The 24,148-nt window shown below is 51.0% G+C and overlaps 1 protein-coding gene across 1 annotated transcript; it reads left to right on the forward strand.

Moving 5' to 3' along the window:
* The first annotated feature begins 1,964 nt into the window (after positions 1 to 1,964).
* LOC147958433 (uncharacterized) lies at positions 1,965 to 23,977 on the forward strand. Its single transcript, XM_087532129.1, has 2 exons — positions 1,965 to 2,212; positions 22,543 to 23,977. Exons 1-2 carry the CDS (start codon positions 1,965 to 1,967, stop codon positions 23,975 to 23,977), a joined length of 1,683 nt encoding a protein of 560 aa, XP_087388255.1.
* The last annotated feature ends 171 nt before the right edge of the window (positions 23,978 to 24,148 follow it).

Raw genomic sequence — 24,148 nt, forward strand, 5'->3', positions numbered from 1 at the left:
CTGTCACCGCATACACCGTGTCCTGCAAGAGGATGGGCTTTAGCAGTGGTTGGTCCTCCTCGCCACCGAAGAAGATCACGATCTCCACCTTCATTGAGGAGCTAGCCGCCGAGGAGCTAGACGGACCCCAAGTGCGACGGAGGCATCGCCCGAGAGGCCGCGTCGGTCAGCACCGCCCTCCCATCCGGTCACATTGCGCAACACCAATGTCGTTCGCTGCGGCTCTGGGCTGTCACTGATGCAGCGCATCCGTTCGTGAAAGCACGAGAGAGGGTTTGGGTGGGCCAGAGTTGCCAGACGTGTGTGTGGCAACGGTTCGAATGCCCGTAAAGCCCCCCTCCCTCCCCCCCTCCGGTTTGCGGGAAAAAACGTCCGAAGCGGCTAGCCGACGGATACAGAATCATGTTGGATGGCAAAATACTTTCATATTATGCGGTCCGAACATATGTGGGTGATTTGAGGGTTCGCGTTGAAGAAACCCTTACATCTTACATTTTTTAGCAGACTGTTTCAAATCATATAAGTTTGAATTGCATGGTTGTTTGCTAACTAATCGAGGTCACTGCTTAGCTGCTGCGCTAGATTTGTCCACGACAGTAGGGAGTAACGAGCAGGCGACAACTGTAGTAACATTACAAATTTAGCACTCTTTTCATGCATCTCGTACGTACGTTGACAAGTCTATACCACGTACAAACCCCTATCTAGTCTAGCTAGTAGGCACATTAATTTACACCAAGTGAACGGTACTGGTACACGGTACGCGCTCTCCCGTGGATCTAAACAACGGCTTAGTCAATAAATCTCTCATTTGCCACGTAGTTAGGCGTACGTACGCTGTATATGCAACCATGCATCCGTTGCACGCCATGCATGGTTCAAATTTCCAGTTCACATGCATGGCAGCATGGGTACACCGGGCTATACGCTACGTACCGCCGATCGGTCGCGCTCCCGACCGGATATCTTGATTGCCAACGTACGCACATCGATTCATGCCAGCTAGGTTAGCCAAGCTTTGCATTTTGCATTTTTAAAAGTGATGGATTAGCTGGGAAATTTTGAAAAATAATTTTGCCTTGTCCTTATCCCCAAGCTCTAGTGCCTTTTCTCTCGTTTTGGGGTTTTCATTCAGTTTTCCATAATTAATCGAGAAGGGTCCGGTTTTTCTTGAAAATGATGGTGTATTCATTACACATGCTGCGTACAGGGCTCCTTGGATCTCTTGCCATCGATCTCTAGCTCTACCATGATTTCTTTGGGTCTACGTCCGTATACACACGTGCCGCGTCAAGTTGCGTTGCATTGCATTGCATGCATGTGCGCGTCCACTCCACACGCATCACGTGCATGCTCACGCCGCGTCTGCAGATTTAATTCTACGGCTCGGTCGATATGGTTTGAAAGTTGAAACATCGAGAGTAGGTGGGATACGGAGTTCCATTCAATCTTGGTTGGATCGATCGATCCATCTATCATTGTATCGGGCAATCATAGGGATATACTATCATCCGGAATTCAGTGCTTCCCACCTACCTAGCCAGCAATGCCCACATCCATCTATCGATGCCGTACGTGTATATTGTACTGCGGCACTACATGGCAATTGGCAAGGAGTCAATTGCAAGAAACCACCACATTTGTGGCTAGGTTTGCAGAAAACTATCAAGTCGTTAATCTGTTGCAAAAAACACTGTAAAATCTCTTAACCCGTTGTAAAAAGCACTGAACAGCCGTTTAGCCTCGTTTGATCTCTTTTCCGACAGGTGGGCCCCGAAAACGCTGACGTGGCATGACGGACAGGCAAACGGCGCCGTTAGGAACAAAACGCTCAAGACGCTGCGCCGGTCGGTCCTTGTCAGACAGTCCCTCCCCCCCGCGCCCCTGTCCTCTCTCTCGCCCCGCTCCCCTCTCCTCTCTCGCCCCGCTCCCCTCTCCTCTCTCGCCCTTGCTCGCCACCGGTGATGGCCACCTCGCGTGGCGGTGATGATGGCGGTGGTGGTGGTGCTGGCGATGCATCTGGTGGCAGTGGTGCTCCTGCAGATCCAACAGAGGTTTGCGGCAGTTCAAACCCATCTCAAGCTCCGCCTCTTCCACAGCCGTCGTCGCCGTCTTACTGTGTTGAGTACGCGGCGGCGAGGGCGTTCGCCAAGGCCGTGAAGGAAGATCCAGAGGGGAGCCATCACTACGCATCCTCCTTCGGCGGTGTCTCGTAAGTTTTCTCTTTCCGTACCCGGATTTGGTTTCTAGGGTTAGGGTTCTAGGGTTAGGGTTCTAAGTGTTTGTGATTCTAGTGTTATAGGATTACTGTTGTAGGTTGTTTATGTGGTCAGACATGTAAGTGAAGTGTTTATGTAGTTCTAGGGTTCTAAGTGTATGTAGTAGGCACCTAAACATTAACTGAAATTACTGAATGTTAAACTCAATTTGAACCTACTCGATTACATGAAATTACTGAATGTTAAACTCAATTTCAACCTACTCAATTACCGAATTTACAACTGAATATTTAAATGAAAATGTTACTGAATTTATAACTGAATCCTGTACTGAATTGTTAAGTGAACTGTCGGTGTACAAAAAGAGGGGTACACTTTTTGTACCCCTATAACTATGCACGGGCAGTCTGAACCACGGATACCACCAGACCAAGCAAGGCAAGGGAGGTGAGTTAGGGTAAGACCGAAGCTCAAGAGAACTAGAATGACGCCAAGGCCAAGACCACGAAGATCAAAGGGGACGAAGCGGACTCCCCCGGCAAGATCCTTGCCGGGAGACAGTTCTAGCAGCCCCGGCAAGACCCTTGCCACGGCGACTCATCCCGCGCCTACGGAGCAAATCACCCTTGAGTCCACTGCCCCCAAAGGGCAAGGATTTGGGAGACATCCCCGTGGCGGCATGCAGATCTTTGTGAAGACATTCAAGATCAGATACGCACTAAGGAGACGACAACCCTTGGCGAGATCCCAGTCGAGGAAGACCACAACGCCCCCGGCAAGCGCCTTGCCGGGGATGACAGCAGGCGCCTCGGCAAGACCCTTGCCGGGGCCCCGGCAAGGCCCTTACCGAGGACACCCGCAGGGCCACCATCAGGCCCACGCCGACTAAACCTCCACCACCGCATGCATGCAGTTGCCGACCCAACCAGCTGGGCAGGCACCCACATGGCGGCATGCAGATCTTTGTGAAGACCCACCACTGCGCCACCTCAGCTGCCTGCCTACCTACATGGCATCGCAGGCGTCGCTGGCCAGGGCGCGTGTCGACACAAGAAGGAGCGGCGACGGACGAGACAGGTTTCTCCCCCGTCCCCGATAAAGCAAGGACACCTAAGCAAGAGCATTAAATACGCCTTGTCATGTGATGCGAGGGATAACCTCGCAGCACTGTACCCTTTCCACCTCCTGTGTGCCACCGTGGAAACCCCTTTTTTCTATAAAAGGAGGCCCGAGGCGACCAGAGGAAGGATTCGGCTTTTTGGAGCTCCTCACGCCCCATAGCTAGCTCAAGAACACATATATACAATCCACCAAAGCAGGAGTAGGGTTTTACGCATCCTCGTGGCCCGAACCTGGATAAACGAACCGTGTGCTATCTGTTTGATCCGCTCTTCTCACGACCCCGCGCCCCGCTAACCACAGTAGGGATTCTTGTGATCCCATATGTGTCGTTCCCACCGACATCTTTGGCGCGCCAGGTAGGGGGCGCAGTTGTGAGAATCGGCTTTAGCAGTTAGTTCAGCGCTTCTTCATCATCATGGCGCCCAAGAAGAAGACGACGGTGGCGGTTGGCCAGTCGGAAGCCGGACAGCCCGTCCCGACGCGGGCGAGCATCGGACCGGTCGCAGAAAGGACCAGGGGCGCTGCTCGCGAACACCAACACCATCCCAGCAGCTGGAGTTTGGGAGGCGGCGATGTTTGTGCGCCTGGTAACGGGCCGCACGTCGCCAAATCCAAAGGCGGAGCCAAGCCCTTCGCGGGTGGAGCGGGGCCTTCCAAGGTCATCGCTGCCCCGCCCGAAGGCGACGCAAGGGCCTCCAAGACTCCCACGCCGGCGCCAACAGCGCGCTCCTCCCAGGCAGCGCGCGACGAACGGCGTAATCACGCCGAAGATCCCGGGCGTCGCCGCGGGAAGAGCCCCGAGCGCCACTCCCGGGACGTAGAAGACCTGCCCACTCACCGAGGCGCTGGTGAAAACGGCATGAGACCACGGGGTCGTGATAGAGCTCCTTCTGACATGGTCAGAAGTCGAAGCGCGTCGCGATCCGTGCACGTTTCGCTGCCACCGACGCCAGCAGAGGCCCTGGCGCGCGCGCAGTTGCTCCTCGACTTTCCTCCCACTACGAGGAAACACGACGAATGGAGAGCCACTATCCGAAGCCTTGTTGCGGTGGCCAACAAAGACGAACCAAGTCCGGTGGGCCCCCCGGGTCGACGCTCCGATGGAGTGTCGCGGCCCAGTGGCGGAAAAGCCGGCAGCGCCGCGACCATGGTGCATTCACCTCTTCCCCATCCGGTACCGCGGACACCGGCTCGTCGCGACATCGCGGGCGACGACATCTCCGTAGCATCGTCTGACCCGCGGACCCACTGTGACCAGCGCCAAGTTCTTTGGGAACGAGCCCATGAAGACGCTCGAACCACTATCGAGCGCCGGCGCGGAGCGCGCCACCAGTCGGACAGGCGAGCAGGGCCTGCTGTGAACCACCCGGCCCCGGAGAGCCCTGGAGGCCTACCTTACGAGGTAGGTTGTCCGGATTTTACCCGTGAGCTGCGGCAGTTCGAGTGGCCCACTCACCACACCTTCAAACCTGACGTTGGCAAAAAGTACAACGGCAAGACTCACCCGTCTGAGTTCCTCAGCATCTACACCATCGCGATGCAAGCCGCCGGAGCCCGCGACGATAAGGTGCTTGCGAATTACTTTCCATTGGCTCTTAAACCCAACGCCATGTCGTGGTTGATGCACTTGCCGGTAGACTCTATTTCCTCCCGGTCGGATTTGTGCCATGAGTTTGTGGGCGCCTTTACTGGAGGTTACCAAGCCCATGGCCAAGCAAGCGACCTGCATGTCATTCCCCAAAAGGGAGGCGAGAGTCTGCGCAAGTATATACAGAGGTTCAGCCGGGTACAGTACAATATCCCTGATGTTCACCCTGCCGCCATCATCAGCACGTTCCATCAGAACGTGCGTAACCGCAAGATGCGCAAAGAACTGGCAATGAACAAGGTGAAAGATGTGGCAGAACTCTATGTTCTTGCTGATAGATGTGACCGAGCTGAAGAGGGAAGGAAGTACCCCGGCGAAGATGCCAGCGTGGAAACCGACTCCTCAGATGAGGATACTGCCGCCCCGGCGAAGAAAGGCCGGCGCCGCAACAGGAAGCGCAAAGGTAAAGTTGTGCTTGCCGTCAAGGGATCTGACGACGCCGGCTCCGCCAAGAAAACCAAGGCAGATGACCCCGGCAAGGAAATTGCCGGGTGTGTCGCCTGCCGGGCCTTGGCGGCTGCCGAGAAGCCAGGAAACTCTGACAAGCAATACTGCAAGATCCATCGCACCAAAGGCCATGATCTCCAGAACTGCCGACAGGTTGAGCTCCTTGCTGAGAAGCAGAGGGCTGAATATGAGAGGCGGGACAAGGAGAAAAGCCAGGACGGTGCTGAGGGGTCCGGCAAGAAGCGTGACGGCCAGGCGGGCCGTCGCGACAAAGATAAACGGCAGGAGAGGCCCGCCCGGGGCCGTGACAAAAAGCCAGAAGACGATGATCACGAAGAGGACGATGAGTCTGGTGACCAAGAATTTCAGAAAGCTACAGAGGCCATGTGCGTCGATGGCGGCGCCTCGCTGCATACCTCTCACCGCCAGCTTAAACAGTGGGCGCGTGAGATTACAGCGGCGGAACCGTCGTTTGATGCCCAAAGGCCGCTAACGTGGTCCAACACACCTATCATTTTTGACACTGAGGATCACCCTGATCGCACTACTGCAGTCGGGTGCTTGCCATTGTTAGTTTCACCAACAATACGCAACCTCAAGGTGACAAAGATGCTAGTCGATGGCGGGGCCGGTCTGAACTTAATCTCGCCTGCCGTGATCGAGAAATTGCAGATTCCTGATGAAGATCTCGAAGAGACGGGCACGTTTCAGGGGGTCAACCCGGGAAGAAGTCAACCAAAGGGAAAGGTCACGTTGCCCGTGACTTTTGGGAGTGATCTGAACTACAGGACAGAAAGGATTGTGTTTGACGTTGCCAAGATCCCCTTACCTTACAACGGGATCCTTGGCCGCCCAGCGCTGGCCAAGTTCATGGCGGCGTCACATTACGCCTACCACACCCTGAAGATGCCGGGGCCTGTGACGATCATCACCATCCCATCAGACAAGAAGGATGCGCTAATTTGCGCTGACCAACTCTACCAACAAGCAGTTGCAGCAGCCGCCACTGCTAAGGCGCTTGCTCCTACCGCTGGAGCCCCGGGAAGGCAAAAGAAGAAGACCGGTGAGACCTCAGGCACCCACTCCGGCAAGAGCACCTCTTCGGAGTGTAGCGCTCCCGTCGAGGACATGCCAGAGAGCTCCACCGACAGAAACAAGAAGTCCAGGGCCACACCGCCGGAAACCAAGAAGGTTTCTGTCAAGGAGGACGGCACGGGAGGAGCTTTTACCATAAGCTCCACCCTTGACAACAAATAGGAAGACGCGCTCGTCACCTTCCTGCGGGCGAATGTCGATGTGTTTGCATGGCAAGCATCCGACATCCCCGGCGTTCCCAGGGAGGTGATTGAGCACCATCTTGCTGTCTGTCCTCATGCGCGGCCCGTCAAGCAGAAGGTCAGAAAGCAAGTTTTGGAACGACAAGAGTTCATCACAGAGGAGATCCAGAAACTGGAAGTAGCGGGTTTGGTAAGAGGAGTGCTCCATCCAACGTGGTTGGCCAATCCGGTGGTAGTGCGCAAGGAAAATGGGAAGTGGAGGCTGTGTATTGATTACACAGATATTAATAAGGCTTGTCCCAAAGACCCCTTCCCGTTGTCGCGCATCGACCAGATTGTTGACTCCACAACTGGGTGTGATATGTTGTCATTCCTTGATGCCTACTCCGGCTACCACCAGATCTTCATGACAAGGGAAGATGAAGAGAAAACGACATTCATCACCCCATGTGGTACGTATTGCTTTATACAGATGCCTTTTGGGTTGAAGAGTGCTGGTTCAACGTTTGCAAGGGCGGTCCAGATTGGTTTTGAACCCCAGCTCCATAGAAATATGGAAGCTTATATGGATGATATAGTGGTCAAAACCAAGAACAGGGCAACCCTCATACCAGATTTACAAGAAACATTTGCAAACCTACGCAAGATCAATCTCAAGCTGAACCCTGAGAAGTGCGTCTTCGGCGTCCCGTCTGGCAAGCTTCTCGGGTTCTTTGTGTCACAGCGTGGGATAGAGGCCAATCCGGACAAGATCAAAGCTATAGAGCAGGTTGAAGCGCCCAAGCGAGTCAAGGATGTGCGTCGGCTTACTGGTTGCGTTGCCGCCATGAGCAGGTTCATTTCCAAGTCCGCCGAGCGCGCCCTTCCCTTTTTCAAGATTTTGAAAAAGGCGGGCCCAATGGAGTGGACGCCAGAAGCCGAAGCAGCATTGCAAGATTTGAAGAGGTACCTCTCCTCCGTGCCAATACTAGTTGCGCCTAGGCCACAGGAACCGTTGCTGCTGTACCTGGCGGCAACGAACTAGGTGGTCAGCGCCGCACTAGTGGCACAGAGAGAAATTGATGATGAGGTAATAGCAGCGACGGAGCCCGATGCCACCGATGCCGAGACGACGCAGCCAATTGAAGTGCCGCCGAAGAAGAAAATGATGCAGCACCCGGTCTACTTTGTTAGTTCCCTCCTACAGGGGGCTAGATCGAGGTACTCCGGTGTGCAGAAACTGCTCTTCGGCCTTCTTATGGCCTCGAGGAAGCTGTGTCACTACTTCCAGGCGCACGAAATCACTGTCGTCACTCGCCTCCCTCTGCAACGGATATTGCACAATCCAGACGCAACGGGAAGGATTGTAGAGTGGGCACTGGAACTGTCCACCTTTGGCCTCAAGTTTGAGAGTACCTCGACGATTCAAAGCCGAGTCCTGGCGGAGTTCGTTGCAGAATGGACCGTGACGCCTGACGAAGAAACCCAAGAGACTGCTCTCCCCGGCAAGGAGGCAAGTTGCGACTGGATCATGTACTTTGATGGAGCTTTCTCCTAACAGAGCGTCGGGGCTGGCGTACTGCTTGTCGCGCCCACCGAAGAGCACCTCAAGTACGTGATCCAGATGCTCTTCCCCAGGGAGGTGTCAACAAACAATACGGCTGAGTACGAAGGGCTGCTTGCCAGTCTTAGGATCGCGGCGGACCTCGGAATCAAGAAACTCTTCGTCAGAGGCGACTCGCAACTTGTCGTCAAACAAGTCAACAAGGATTACCAGAGCCCATTGATGAAGGCCTACGTCGATGAAGTGAGAAAGCTGGAAGAGCGTTTTGACGGTATACAGGCAGAATACGTTCCCCGAGCGGAGAATGATATCGCCGATTACCTGTCAAAACGCGCTGCCCTCAAGCTACCTGTGGAACCAGGTACCTTTGTGCTTCAGCTAACTCAGCCATCCGTTGATCCATCAACAGAGCAGAACAAGAGGAGAAAATCAGGGCCCGGCAAGTACTTTCCCGCCGAGCTCCCCGAAGCCGCCGGCAAGGATGTTGCCGGAGACACTGAGCCCGCCACGGGACGGCTAGCTCCGACAGAGCATCAAGCTCTTGCCATGGAGACAGCCGCTCCGATAGCGGAGGAAATGCCTTTAGTACTCGCCGTCGAGCCCCAGGCTCCAGCGTGGGCACATCATACCGTCTGATTCCTCCAAACAGGGGAACTTCCTAAGGAGCAGGAAGAAGCGAAAAAAGCAGCCCGTCGCTCTACTATGTACCAGTTCGTCGATGACGTCCTGTACAGAAAGAGGCCGAACGGCGTGAAATTGAAGTGTATCCCTCGAGAGGAAGGACTGGGGCTGTTGGCGGAGATACATGGAGGCATATGTGGATCCCACATCGGGTCAAGGGCCCTTGCCGGCAAAGCGTTTCGGCAAGGCTTCTTCTGGCCCACCGCCCTCCAAGATGCGACGACACTAGTCACCAGGTGTGAAGCATGTCAGTTCCATTCAAAGAAGCTTCATCAGCCAGCTCAAGCCCTTCAAACCATTCCTCTCTCCTGGCCTTTCTCGGTCTGGGGGCTCGACATACTGGGCCCTTTCCCCTGCGCTGTCGGGGGCTTTGAGTACTTGTACGTTGCAATCGACAAGTTCACAAAGTGGCCAGAAGTGGAAGCAGTGAGGAAGGTCACAGCACAGTCAGCCATCAAGTTCTTCAAAGGACTGGTGTGCCGTTTTGGTGTACCCAATAGGGTTATCACCGACAACGGCACGCAGTTCACAAGCCACACCTTCATGCAATATATTCAAGACCTCGGCAGCAAGGTCTGTTTCGCTTCCATTGCTCACCCACAAAGCAATGGTCAAGCTGAGAGGGCAAATGCTGAAGTACTGTGAGGCCTGAGGACAAAGACCTTTGACAGACTGCACAAGAGTGGAAGGCGCTGGATTGATGAATTGCCGACGGTTCTTTGGTCAATTAGAACGACACCAAATTGAGCCACCGGCCAGACACCCTTTGCCCTGGTATACGGGGCAGAAGCAGTTCTCCCCACGGAACTCATATACGGGTCACCTCGAGTACTCGCTTATGACGAGCTTGAGCAAGAGCAATTGCGGCAAGATGACGCAACGCTCCTTGAGGAAGATCGTCTTCGGGCGGCTGTGAGAGCAGCGCGCTACCAGCAAGCCTTGCGCCGCTACCATAGCCCCAAGGTTCATGCCCGAAGCTTTGAGGAAGGCGACCTTGTTCTTGTTGGGGATCGTAGCAGAAATTTAAAATTTTCTATGCATCACCAAGATCAATCTATGGAGTAATCTAGCAACGAGGGGAAGGAGAGTGCATCTACATACCCTTGTAGATCGCTAAGCGGAAGCGTTCAAGTGAACGCGGTTGATGGAGTCGTACTCGTCGTGATCCAAATCACCGATGATCCTAGCGCCGAACGGACGGCACCTCCGCGTTCAACACACGTACGGAACGGAGACGTCTCCCACGCCTTGATCTAGCAAGGAGGAGGTAGAGGTTGAGTAAGAGAGTCCAACAGCAGCACGACGGCGTGGTGGTGATGGAGTGGCAGTTCTCCGGCAGGGCTTCGCCAAGCTCACGCGGAGGAGGAGAGGTATTGGAGGGGAGGGGCTGCGCCAGGTTCAAGGGTGTGGCCGCCCTCCCACCCCTCCACTATTTATAGGTGGAGAGAGGGGGCCGGCCCCCCTTAGATCCCATCTAGGGTTGGGGCGGCGGCCAAGGGGGGGAGGAGTGCCTCCCAAGTCAAGTGGAGGCCCTCCCCCTTAGGGTTTCCCCTCTCCCATGCGCATGGGCCTTGGGGGGGCTGGTGCCCTTGGCCCATTAAGGTTAGGGCGCCCCCCTACAGCCCATGCTGCTGTATTGGACATGGTGGAACATTTTTCGGACCTCCGGACCCCTCCGAAATCCTCCGGAACCTTCCGGAAGCTTCCCGGTACAATACCGAAAAAACTGAACTTTTCCTGGAACCCGAACAACAACTTTCCATATATAAATCTTTACCTCCGGACCATTCCGGAACTCCTCGTGACGTCCGGGATCTCATTCGGGACTCCGAACAACATTCGGTAATCACATACAAGTCTTCCTAATAACCCTAGCATCATCGAACCTTAAGTGTGTAGACCCTACGGGTTCGGGAACCATGCAGACATGACCGAGACAACTCTCCGGACAATAACCAACAGCGGGATCTGGATACCCATGTTGGCTCCCACATGTTCCATGATGATCTCATCGGATGAACCACGATGTCGAGGATTCAATCAATCCCGTATTCAATTCCCTTTGTCCAGCGGTATTGTACTTGCCCGAGATTCGATCGTCGGTATCCCGATACCTTGTTCAATCTCGTTACCGGCAAGTCTCTTTACTCGTTCCGTAACACATCATCCCGTGATCAACTCCTCGGTCACATTGTGCACATTATGATGATGTCCTACTGAGTGGGCCCAGAGATACCTCTCCGTTACACGGAGTGACAAATCCCAGTCTCGATTCGTGCCAACCCAACAGACACTTTAGGAGATACCTGTAGTGAACCTTTATAGCCACCCAATTACGTTGTGACGTTTGGCACACCCAAAGCACTCCTACGGTATCCGGGAGTTGAACAATCTCATGGTTTAAGGAAATGATACTTGACATTAGAAAAGCTTTAGCATACGAACTACACGATCTTTGTGCTAGGCTTAGGATTGGGTCTTGTCCATCACATCATTCTCCTAATGATGTGATCCCGTTATCAACGACATCCGATGTCCATGGTCAGGAAACCGTAACCATCTTATTGATCAACGAGCTAGTCAACTAGAGGCTTACTAGGGACATGGTGTTGTCTATGTATCCACACATGTATCTGAGTTTCCTATCAATACAATTCTAGCATGGATAATAAACGGTTATCATGAACAATGAAATATAATAATAACCAATTTATTGTTGCCTCTAGGGCATATTTCCAACAGTCTCCCACTTGCACTAGAGTCAATAATCTAGTTCACATCGCCATGTGATTAACACTCACAGGTCACATCGCCATGTGACCAACATCCAAGAGTCTACTAGACTCAATGATCTAGTTCACATCACTATGTGATAAACACTCAAAGAGTTCTGGGTTTGATCATGTTATGCTTGTGAGAGAGGTTGTAGTCAACGGGTCTTGCCATATTCAGATCCCTATGTATTTCGCAAAACTTTATGTCATGTCGTAGAGGCTGCTACCATGTTCCACTTGGAGCTATTCCAAATTGTTGCTCCATTACACGTATCCGGTATCTCTACTCAGAGCTATCCAGATAGGTGTTAAGTTTGCATCGACGTAACTCTTTACGTCGAACTCTTTATCACCTCCATAACCGAGAAACATTTCCGTATTCCTTTAAGGATAATTTTGACCGCTATCTGGTGATCCACTCCTAGATCACCTTTGTACCCTCTTGCCAGACATGTGGCAAGGCACACATCAGGTGCGGCACTCAGCATGGCATATTGTACAGAGCCTATGACAAAAGCATAGGGGACGACCTTCGTCCTTCCTCTTTCTTCTGCCGTGGTCAATCTTCGAGTCTTACTCAACTTCACACCTTACAACTCAGGTAAGAACCCCTTCTTTGACTGATCTATTTTGAACTCCTTCAAAAACATGTCAGGGTGTGCGTTCTTTGAAAGTATCATCAGGCGTCTTGATCTATCTCTATAGATCTTGATGCCCAATATGTAAGCACCTTTATCCAGGTCTTCCTTTGAAAAGCACTCTTCAAACAACTGTTTATGCTTTCCAGAAATTCTACATTATTTTGGATCAACAATATGTCATCCACATATACTTATAAAAAATGTTGTAGTGTTCCCACTCACTTTCTTGTAAATACAAGTTTCTAGCAAACATTGTATAAACCTAAAAGCTTTGATCACTCTATCAAAGCATGTATTCTGACTCCGAGATGCTTGCTCTAGTCCATAGAAGGATTGCTGGAGCTAGCATACCTTTTAGCATCCTTAGGATTGACAAAACCTTTTATTGTATCACATACAACTTTTTCTTACGAAAACTGGTAAGAAAACTTGTTTTGTCATCCATCTGTCAGATTTCATAATCGAAAAATACAGCTAATGCTAACATGATTCCGATGGACTTAAGCATCGCTACGGGTGAGAAATTCTCATCGTAGTCAACTCCTTGAACTTGTGAAAAGACTCTTTCCCACAAGTCGAGCTTCATAGACGGTAACATTACCGCCCACGTCTGTCTTCTTCTTAAAGATCCATTTATCTCAATGGCTTGCCGATTATCGGGCAAGTCCACCAAAGTCCATACTTTGTTCTGATACACGGATCCTATCTCGGATTTCATGGCTTCTAATCATTTGTCGGAATATGGGCCCACCATCGCTTCTCCATAGCTCGTAGGTGCATTGTTGTCCAACAACATGATATCTGAGACAGGATTACCGTACCACTCAGGAGTAGTACATATCCTTGTCGACCTATGAGGTTCGATAGCAACTTGATCCGGAGCTTCATGATCACTATCATTAACTTCCTCTTCAATAGACGTAGGCGCCACAGAATACATCTTTCTGTGTTGCATCACTCTCTGGTTGAAGTAAAGGTTCAACAACCTCATCAAGTTCTATCTTCCTCCCACTCAATTCTTTCGAGAGAAACTCCTTCTCGAGAAAGGACTCGTTCTTAGCAACAAACAATTTGCCCTCGGATCTGAGATAGAAGGTATACCCAACTGCCACCTTTGGGTATCCTATGAAGATGTGTTTATCCGCTTTGGGTTCGAGCTTCTCCGGCTGTAGCCTTAAGCATTGCAGCCCCAAACATTAAGAAACGACAACTTTGGTATCTTGCCAAACCAATGTTCATACGGCGTCGTCTCAACGGACTTATATGGTGTCCTATCTAAAGTGAATGCAGTTGTCTCTAATGCATAACCTCAAAATAATAGCGGTAGATCGGTAAGAGACATCATAGATCGCAACATATCTCATAAGGTTCGATTACGACGTTCGGACACACCATTATGCTGTGGTGTTCCAGGTGGCTTCAACTGCGAAACAATTCACAATGTCTTAAGTGTTTGCCAAACTCATAACTCAGAAATTCTCATTGATCAGATCGTAGGAATTTGATCTTCTTGTTATGACGATTCCTAACTTCACTCTAAAATCGCTTGAACTTTTCAAACGTTTCAGACTTGTGCTTCATTAAGTAAATATACCTATATCTACTCAAATTGTCAGTGAAGATGAGAAAATAGCGATATCCACCGCACGCTTCAATTTCTCATTGGATCACACGCATCAGCATGTATGATTTCCAACAAGTCACTTGCCCGTTTCATTGTACCTGAAAACGGGGTCTTAGTCATCCTGCCCATGAGGCATGGCTCGCATGTGTCAAGTGATTCAAAATCAAGTGACTCCAAACATCCATCGACATGGAGTTTCTTCATGCATCTTACACCAATATGACCTAAGCGGCAGTGCCACAAGAAAGTGGTACTATCATTATTAACTCTACATCTTTTGGCGTGAACATGTGTATTACCACGACCGAGATTCGATGAACCATTCACATAGGGTGCATTGCCATGAAAGGTATTATTCATGTAAACAGAATAACCATTATTCTCTAACTTAAATGAATAACCGTATTGCAATGAACATGATCTAATCATATTTATGCTCAACGTAGACACCTGATAACATTTATCTAGGTTCAATACTAATCTCGAAGGCAGATGGAGCGTGCGATGGTGATCTTATCAACTTTGGAAACACTTCCAACACACATCGTCACCTCGCCCTTAGCCAGTCTCCGTTTAGTCTGTAGCTTTTGCTTCAAGTCACCAATAATAGTAACTGAACCGGTATCCAATACCCAGGTGCTACCAGGAGTACTAGTGAGGTACACATTAATAACACGTATATACTTTGTTGAAGTTGCCAGCCTTCTTATCTACCATGCATTTGGGGTAATTCCACTACCAGTGACCATTCCCCTTATAATAGAAGCATTTAGTCTCGGGTTTGGGTTCAACCTTGGGTTCCTTCACTGGAGCGGCAACTGGATTGCCATCCATGAAGTTTCCCTTCTAGCCCTTGCCCTTCTTGAAACCAGTGGTCTTGTTAAACCGTTAACACTTGATGCTCCTTCTTGATTTCTACCTTTTGCGGTCTTAAGCACCGCGAACAGCTCCGGGATCAACTCCATCCCTTGCATGTCATAGTTCATCACGAAGATCTAGTGGGTTAGTGATAGTGGCTAGAGAAATCTATCAATCACTATCTTATCTGGAAGTTTAACTCCCACTTGATTTAAGTGATTGTAGCACCCAGACATTCTGAGCACATGCTCACTAGCTGAGCTATTCTCCTCCATCTTGTTGGCAAAAGAACTTGTCAGAGGTCTCATACCTCTCAACACGGGAATGAGCCCGAAATCCCAATTTCAGCTCTTGGAACATCTCATATGTCTTATGGCGTTCAAAAACGTCATTGGAATCCCGATTCTAAGCCGTAAAGTATGGTGCACTAAACTATCAAGTAGTCATCAGGATGTGTCTGTCAGGTGTTCACAACATCCACAGACGACGTTGTAGGGGTTTGCACATCGAGCGGTGCATCAAAGACGTAAGCCTTCTGTGTAGCAGTGAGGACACTCCTCGGACTACGGACCCAGTCTGCATCATTGCTTACAATATCTTTCAACTTGGTCTTTCTCTAGGAACGTATTGAAATAGGGAGCAACAACGTGAGCTATTTATCTGCAACATATTTGCAAAGACAATTTAGACTATGTTCATGATAATTAAGTTCATCTAATCAAATTATTTAATGAACTCCCACTCAGATAGACATCCCTCTAGTCATCTAAGTGAAACATGATCCGAATCGACTAGGCCGTGTCCGATCATCACGTGATACGGACTAGTCATCAGCGGTGAACATCTCATGTTGATCGTATCTTCTATACGACTCATGTTCGACCTTTCGGTCTCCCGTGTTCCGAGGCCATGTCTGTACATGCTAGGCTCGTCAAGTCAACCTAAGTGTTTCGCATGTGTCCCAAGGCCATGTATGTACATGCTAGGCTCGTCAACACCCGTTGTATTCAAACGTTAGAATCTATCACACCCGATCATCACGTGGTGCTTCGAAACAACGAACATTTGCAACGGTGCACAGTTAGGGGGAACAATTTTCTTGAAATTTTAGTGAGGGGTCATCTTATTTAAGCTACCGTCGTTCTAAGCAAATAAGATGTAAAACATGATAAACATCACATGCAATCAAATAGTGACATGATATGGCCAATATCATTTTGCTCCTTTTGATCTCCATCTTCGGGGCTCCATGATCATCGTTGTCACCGGCATGACACCATGATCTCCATCATCGTGTCTTCTTGAAGTTGTCTCGTCATCTATTACTTCTACTGCTATGGCTAACGCTTTAGCAATAAAGTAAAGTAATTACATGACGTTTATGTTGACACGCAGGTCATAAATAAATTAAGACAACTCCTATGGCTCCTGCCGGTTGTCATACTCATCGACATGCAAGTCGTGATTCCTATTACAAGAACATGATCAATCTCATACATCACATATATCATTCGTCACATCCTTTTGGCCATATCACATCACAAGGCATATGCTGCAAAAACAAGTTAGACGTCCTCTAACTGTTGTTGCAAGTTTTTACGTGGCTGCTATAGGTTTCTAGCAAGAACGTTTCTTACCTACGCCAAAACCACAACGTGATATGCCAATTTCTATTTACCCTTCATAAGGACCCTTTTCATCGAATCCGATCCGACTAAAGTGGGAGAGACAGACACCCGCTAGCCACCTTATGCAACTAGTGCATGTCAGTCGGTGGAACCAGTCTCACGTAAGAGTACGTGTAAGGTCGGTCCGGGCCGCTTCATCCCACGACGCCGACGACTCAAGATAAGACTAGTAACGGCAAGTAAATTGACAAAATCGACGCCCACAACAACTTGTGTTCTACTCGTGCATAGAAACTACGCATAGACCTAGCTCATGATGCCACTGTTGGGGATCGTAGCAAAAATTTCTACGCATCACCAAGATCAATCTATGGAGTAATCTAGCAACAAGGGGAAGGAGAGTGTCTACATACTCTTGTAGATCGCTAAGCGGAAGCATTCTAGTGAACGGGGTTGATGGAGTCGTACTCGTCGTGATCCAAATCACCGATGATCCTAGCGCCGAACGGACGACACCTCCGCGTTCAACACACGTATGGAACGAAGACGTCTCCCACGCCTTGATCCAGCAAGGAGGAGGGAGAGGTTGAGGAAGAGAGTCCAACAGCAGCACGACGGCGTGGTGGTGATGGAGTGGCAGTTCTCCGGCAGGGCTTCGCCAAGCTCACGCGGAGGAGGAGAGGTATTGGAGGGGAGGGGCTGCGCCAGGTTCAAGGGTGTGGCTGCCCTCCCACCCCTCCACTATTTATAGGTGGGGAGAGAGGGGGCCGGCCCCCCTTAGATCCCATCTAGGGTTGGGGCCGCGGCCAAGGGGGGGAGGAGTGCCTCCCAAGTCAAGTGGAGGCCCTCCCCCCTTAGGGTTTCCCCTCTCCCATGCGCATGGGCCTTGGGGGGGGCTGGTGCCCTTGGCCCATTAAGGTTAGGGCGCCCCCCTACCGCCCATGCTGCTGTATTGGACATGGTGGAACATTTTCCGGACCTCCGGACCCCTCCGGAATCCTCCGGAACCTTCCGGAAGCTTCCCGGTACAATACCGGAAAAAATCGAACTTTTCCCGGAACCCGAACAACAACTTTCCATATATAAATCTTTACCTCCGGACCATTTCGGAACTCCTCGTGATGTCCGGGATCTCATCCGAGACTCCGAACAACATTCGGTAATCACATACAAGTCTTCCTAATAACCCTAGCGTCATCGAACCTTAAGTGTGTAGACCCTACGGGTTCGGGAACCATGCAGACATGACCGAGACAACTCTCCGGCCAATAACCAACAGCAGGATCTGGATACCCATGTTGGCTCCCACATGTTCCACGATGATCTCATCGGATGAACCACGATGTCGAGGATTCAATCAATCCCGTATTCAATTCCCTTTGTCCAACGGTATTGTACTTGCCCGAGATTCGATCGTCGGTATCCCGATACCTTGTTCAATCTCGTTACCGGCAAGTCTCTTTACTCGTTCCGTAACACATCATCCCGTGATCAACTCCTTGGTCACATTGTGCACATTATGATGATGTCCTACCGAGTGGGCCTAGAGATACCTCTCCGTCACGGAGTGACAAATCCCAGTCTCGATTCGTGCCAACCCAACAGACACTTTCGGAGATATCTGTAGTGAACCTTTATAGCCACCCAGTTACGTTGTGACGTTTGGCACACCCAAAGCACTCCTACGGTATCCGGGAGTTGCACAATCTCATGGTCTAAGGAAATGATACTTGACATTAGAAAAGCTTTAGCATACGAACTACACGATCTTTGTGCTAGGCTTAGGATTGGGTCTTTTCCATCACATCATTCTCCTAATGATGTGACCCCGTTATCAATGACATCCAATTTCCATGGTCAGGAAACCGTAACCATCTTATTGATCAACGAGCTAGTCAACTAGAGGCTTACTAGGGACATGGTGTTGTCTATGTATCCACACATGTATCTGAGTTTCCTATCAATACAATTCTAGCATGGATAATAAACGGTTATCATGAACAATGAAATATAATAATAACCAATTTATTATTGCCTCTAGGGCATATTTCCAACAGTTCTTCGGCGTGTTCAATCGGCCAAGAATTCCAACAAGTTGACGCCAAAGTGGGAAGGCCCTTATCGGGTAATACGAGTCACCAGGCCCGGTGCAGTCCGCCTGGAGACCGAAGATGCCGTTCCGGTGAGTAACTCCCGGAACATTGAGAATCTTCGCAAGTTTTACCCGTGAGGCGCGGCTTGCCGGGCCCCCCGGCAAGCCACCTTTTGTACGAGCCTTGTCGATGACGCATGTAACCCTTTGTACAAAGCCAGGCGCAGACCCTGAGCATAATTAAATGAAGCGCTAGCGCCCTAAGTTATAGCATGCATGCTAGGTCGAGTCTTGTCCTTGGTTAGGGTTGATAGTGCTTAGCGGCGACTAACCCCTAGCTTAGAGGTCGAGTGTGCGTCTCTTTGTCTTTCTTTTGGCTTCTTTGGTTCACAGGACACACAGATATCCGTGCCGAACCACTTGGGGAGAAAAAAAGAGGAACATACCAGCATCTAGCCCCGGGCAAGCCAGTATTGCCGGGGGCTGCAAGAGCAAAGATTCACCCACGGCGAACCATGGTTGCCGGGGACTGCAGCTTCAGATAAGTTCTTCATCCCTTATCATGCATTCCATTATGGACTGAGGTATGTGAAACCTCGTTTTCCCCTAAGCTACCGTGCTCCCCTAACTCTAGGCCCTAGGGCTCGTTCCTGGGGCCAAGTTTGGTCGTAGTCGCGGCAGAGAAAGGATGAAACAAGGATCCTGAACCCGCCTCATCCCTGCCTCCGCCGAAGGCGTGAGGAAGGTCGAGCAAAGTGGGGAGACGGCAAGGCCTGTTGCCGGGCAAGGAAATGTTTATCTTGAAGATATCAAGGATTTACTCCTTGCCGTGGGTTCCACCCGCAAACAAATGACCCGGCAAGCATCCCTTTTTCATTAAAAAAACATTCCACTCAGGTACAGTCCATAGGGAATGAAAAACATGAATGATGGGATTACAAGTTTTAAATTCAACAAAGGCCCGAAGGCTAACAAACTAAAAAGAGATAAGGTGCCCGTAATCCCTTTCTTGTCCCTCTCCTCAGGAGGCAGGTCAAGGAGGCGAAAGGGACAAAAGGAGCGCCTAGGCGAGCTACGGGTGGCAGAAGACACCAAGAGAACATCTTGGTGGCCGTCCAAAGGCTGGATGGTTATGGCGGCGCCGGAAGCAGAGCTCGAAGACGAGGCGGCAGGACGTCAGCACGCGTCGAAGGCGTCGGTGCCCGCGTACTCTGACTTGACGGCCTTGCCGCCCGCCCTCTTCCTCTTCCGCAGCCTCCCAACGCCAGCCGCCCAAGGAGACGACCCCGAGAAGTTCAAGGAGCCGGCGACACGGATGATGGGGTCGCCGATGCCGCACGAAGCGGCACCCGACACCTAGTCGGACCCGTCATCCTGCCGCCTACTACCCTCGTCGTTGCTGCCGCTGTCCTCCTCGTCACTCCCGCCCGAGGAGGAGTCTTCACTATCAGAAGAGCTCTCCACGCAGCACCTTGCACGGGTCCCAAAGAGCCCGAAGACTTTGACGGAGAGAAGGCCACCCTCCATCAGCTTAAAATGGAGAGTGAGCCCCTCCATCAAGCGGTGGATATGAGCAAACGTCTTCCATCCCCGACGAAGATACATCACGTGAGGGGCGGGGAAGTCGACGCGGACCCGCGTGCCACTGATCCCGCAGCCCCTCAGCAGCCGCAACGACTCCGGCGGATCCAGCTCCATCTCCCGCGCAAATGGTGTCGGGAGACGAAGGCGACGGCGCAGCGGCCGGCGCAGCCTGACGAAGAACTCACAAGGGTCATCCCCAACATGGCCCTCCATTGGAGGAGGAGCTGCTGGCGGAGGCAAGGCCGGCGCGCCACCCCTTCCTCCTCTTCCCCGAGCGCCCCAGCCTCGCCCACGGCCTCGCCCCCTCCCCCTTCCCCTCGCGGTTGGCTCTGCCACCGCAGGCGCAGGAGAAGGAGGGACGCGTTGTCGAGCGGCGACCCTTGCCGCCACTGTTGAAGGACCAGAATTCCCTCTCTCCATGACGGATGGAAGGGAGGAGCAGAAGCTGAAGGAAGAAGAAGATGAAAGAATGTGGGACGCTATCCCCCCTCCCGCTCTTTATAAAGGATCGGGGTTGGGGCTCGGCCGCCCCGCTCGACCAATCAAGATACGGAAGGCGCAGGGAGCCAGGACTGACCCGCCGCCCAACCAGCGACGGCCCGGTTTCCCGCCTCCACCGTTTGCCACCCCAAGCACATGGGAGACACGTGGCGGACGTGCAGAACCGAGGGGACGGGTGAGATGACCACTCCCCACCCCGTGATCGTGGGGAGTGGACGCCTTGAAGACCGCGCCTCAGCCCCATTCAGTAAATGGGCCGCGCCTCCACGCGCCTCCCTTCGTTTATGGGGAAGGCCCGAACCGCCCCTTTACTACGATGTGACGCATGCCTGCGGGAACCAACCCCACGCATGCCGCCCACGTCACACGCGCCTCCCCATGCCGCGCCACGCGCGGGAATCGTGGGAAGCGCAGCACGTGAAGAATCTTACCGTGGTAAAAACCGCCCCGCCTGCCCGCGCACCGTTTTTGGGCCTAGCCCAACAACGCGTTGCGCTTATGTGTGGCCCAGGCCCGGGGGCTCCTGTCGGTGTACAAAAAGAGGGGTACACTTTTTGTACCCCTATAACTGTGCACGGGTAGTCTGAGCCGCGGATACCACCACACCAAGCAAGGCAAGGGAGGTGAGCCAGGGTAAGACCGAAGCTCAAGAGAACTAGAACGACACCAAGGCCAAGACCACGAAGAGCAAAGGGGACGAAGCGGACTCCCCCGGCAAGATTCTTGCCGGGAGACAGTTCTAGAAGCCCTGGCAAGACCCTTGCCGCGGCGACTCGTCCCGCGCCTACGGAGCAAATCACCCTTGAGTCCACTGCCCCCAAAGGGCAAGGATTCGGGAGACATCCCCATGGCGGCATGCAGATCTTTGTGAAGACATTCAAGATCAGATACGCACTAAGGAGACGACAACCCTTGGCGGGATCCCAGCTGAGGAAGACCACAAGGCCCCCGGCAAGCGCCTTGCCGGGGATGACAGCAGGCGCCTCGGCAAGACCCTTGCCGGGGCCCCGGCAAGGCCCTTACCGAGGACACCCGCAGGGCCACCATCAGGCCCACGCCGACTAAACCTCCACCACCGCATGCATGCAGCTGCCGACCCAACCAGCTGGGCAGGCACCCGCGTGGTGGCATGCAGATCTTCGTGAAGACCCACCACTGTGCCACCTCAGCTGCCTGCCTACCTACATGGCATCGCAGGTGTCGCTGGCCAGGGCGCGTGTCGACACAAGAAGGAGCGGCGACGGACGAGACAGGTTTCTCCCCCGTCCCCGATAAAGCAAGGACACCTAAGCAAGACGCATTAAATGCGCCTTGTCATGTGATGCGAGGGATAACCTCGCAGCACTGTACCCTTTCCACCTCCTGTGTGCCACTGTAGCAACCCCTTTTTTCTATAAAAGGAGGCCCGAGGCGACCAAAGGAAGGATTCGGCTTTTTGGAGCTCCTCACGCCCCATAGCTAGCTCAAGAACACAGATATACAATCCACCAAAGCAGGAGTAGGGTTTTACACATCCTCACGGCCCAAACCTGGATAAACAAACCGTGTGCTATCTATTTGATCCGCTCTTCTCACGACCCCGCGCCCTGCTAACCACAGTAGGGATTCTTGTGATCCCATAGGTGCCGTTCCCACCGACATCAACAAATTACTTTAACTGGATTTTGGACTGGATTTTTAACTGAATTAACTAAAACTGTAATTTTAACTTAAATTGTATTTTTAACTGAAACTTTAGTTAAATATTTAAGTGAAACATTAACTGAATTGTTTCTACTAACTGAATATATAACTGAATCTTTAACTTTTAACTGAATTTTTAACTGAAACTATATTTTTAACTGAATCTTTAACTTTTAACTGAATTGTTTACTTGAACTGAATTGCTTTACTTGAACTGTAGATTGAATGATGAAGTGTGGGAAGTCAGATTTCATTTCCATGACAGAGATAATCTTGAAAGAAGCCTAAATGTGGATGATATCACATTTTACAATCTGATTGCACTAATAGAGCTTGAAGGTTATGGGATGACGGACTTTATGTATTATGTCAGAGATCCAGGTGTTGGGGTTTCAGGTATGGAAGAACTGACAGATGATGATAAGGTGGAGGAAATGTTGGATGACCTAGTTATCAAAGGTCAGAAGGTGGTGAACATAACAGTCATCAGAAGTGATGCTCCAAGACCTAGTGATTTGAACATTGGACTAGTTTGTGAGGAGCAGGTTCCATTATCTGAAATAGGTGTGCCGGTGGTGTATGAGATAGATACAGCAGGAGTACTGTTTCCTAGCCCAACAAAGCCACAACCAGTGCCAGTGCAGGTCATTAACACACAGGAGAGTTCATTTTTGAAGCAGAAGTGTGCACCAGTACCAGAATTTGCAATGGAGATTGGTGAAGAGAGGCATGAGTATTTCATGGAGCAAGACCAAGATCAAGAGCAAATTGAGCAACTGATGGAGCAGAAGAGGAATGAAGAGATTGAGAAGTTCAGGAAAAAGGGGAAAGAAAAAGAGAAATACAAGGCAACTAAAAGAAAACTTCCAGAGCTAATGGCTGAAGATTTCACTGATAGTGATAGTGACACAGATTTACTAGCAGATGAGGATATAATTGCTAGGCTTGAGGCAATGAAGAAGCATAGAGATGATCCACTTCATCATATTGAAGGGGACACTGATGTGGATGAGCCATATGAAGCAGATGAGGAGGAGGAGGAGGAGAAGGCACCAGAGGAGGAGGAGGAGAAGGACGAGGAAGGGAGCAGCATAGGAGGAAGTAGCAGAGGAAGTAAAAGAAAGGGGCCAGCTACAAGATCTCATGCTAGTTTGGATGAGATTATTGAGGAAGATTGGTTTCCTTCATCTGATGAGGAGAGCAACCCTGGTGACCTAAGTCAGGAGGATAATGATGGGGCTCAAATACCATGTGTGAAGCTTCCAGCTGATAGGAAGAGCAGGGCTAAAAAGAAGAAGCCCAGAGTTTGGTATGATGAGCAAAGGGAGAACCCAGAAGAGCAATTTATGAAGAAGCTTTGTTTCCTAGATGTGACCCAGTTCAGGAGGGCACTTCTTAATTTTCACATCTCACAAAATAGGAACCATGCCTTCCACAGGAACTGTCCAGACAGGATTATAGCTGTCTGCAAATTTGAGAATTGTCTATTTTTCATTGCAGCTTCTCAGATAGCACATGAGAAGACATTCTGTATAAAGAAACTGAACTTGCACCACAGCTGCCCAGTAGTAGGAGAGAGCACAAAAGTTACTGCTAAGTGGTTGGCACATGAATGTGAGCAACAGTTGAGGACAGACCCCGACACACCTGTCTAGACTATAATTTCAAACTTGAAGCAAAAGCATGGAATAGAGGTATCTATACATATGGCCTATAGGGCAAGAAAGCTAGCCAAAAATGTAGTCCTAGGAGATCAGAAGGCACAATATCATAGGATAACGGATTACCTAGAAGCTGTGCTAGAAACCAATCCAGGAAGTAGATGC

Source organism: Triticum urartu, chromosome 7A (assembly GCF_056163025.1).
Source record: "Triticum urartu cultivar PI428250 chromosome 7A, HENAU_Tu73, whole genome shotgun sequence".
NCBI classification, from domain to species: Eukaryota; Viridiplantae; Streptophyta; class Magnoliopsida; order Poales; family Poaceae; genus Triticum; species Triticum urartu.

What these genes read in the sequence shown, in the direction of transcription:
- LOC147958433 (XM_087532129.1), top strand. Translation starts at nt 1,965, where the DNA reads ATGGCCACCTCGCGTGGCGGTGATGATGGCGGTGGTGGTGGTGCTGGC. An exon ending in TCCTCCTTCGGCGGTGTCTC is followed by an intron (nt 2,213 to 22,542) that starts GTAAGTTTTCTC and finishes CTTGAACTGTAG; the next exon opens with ATTGAATGATGAAGTGTGGG.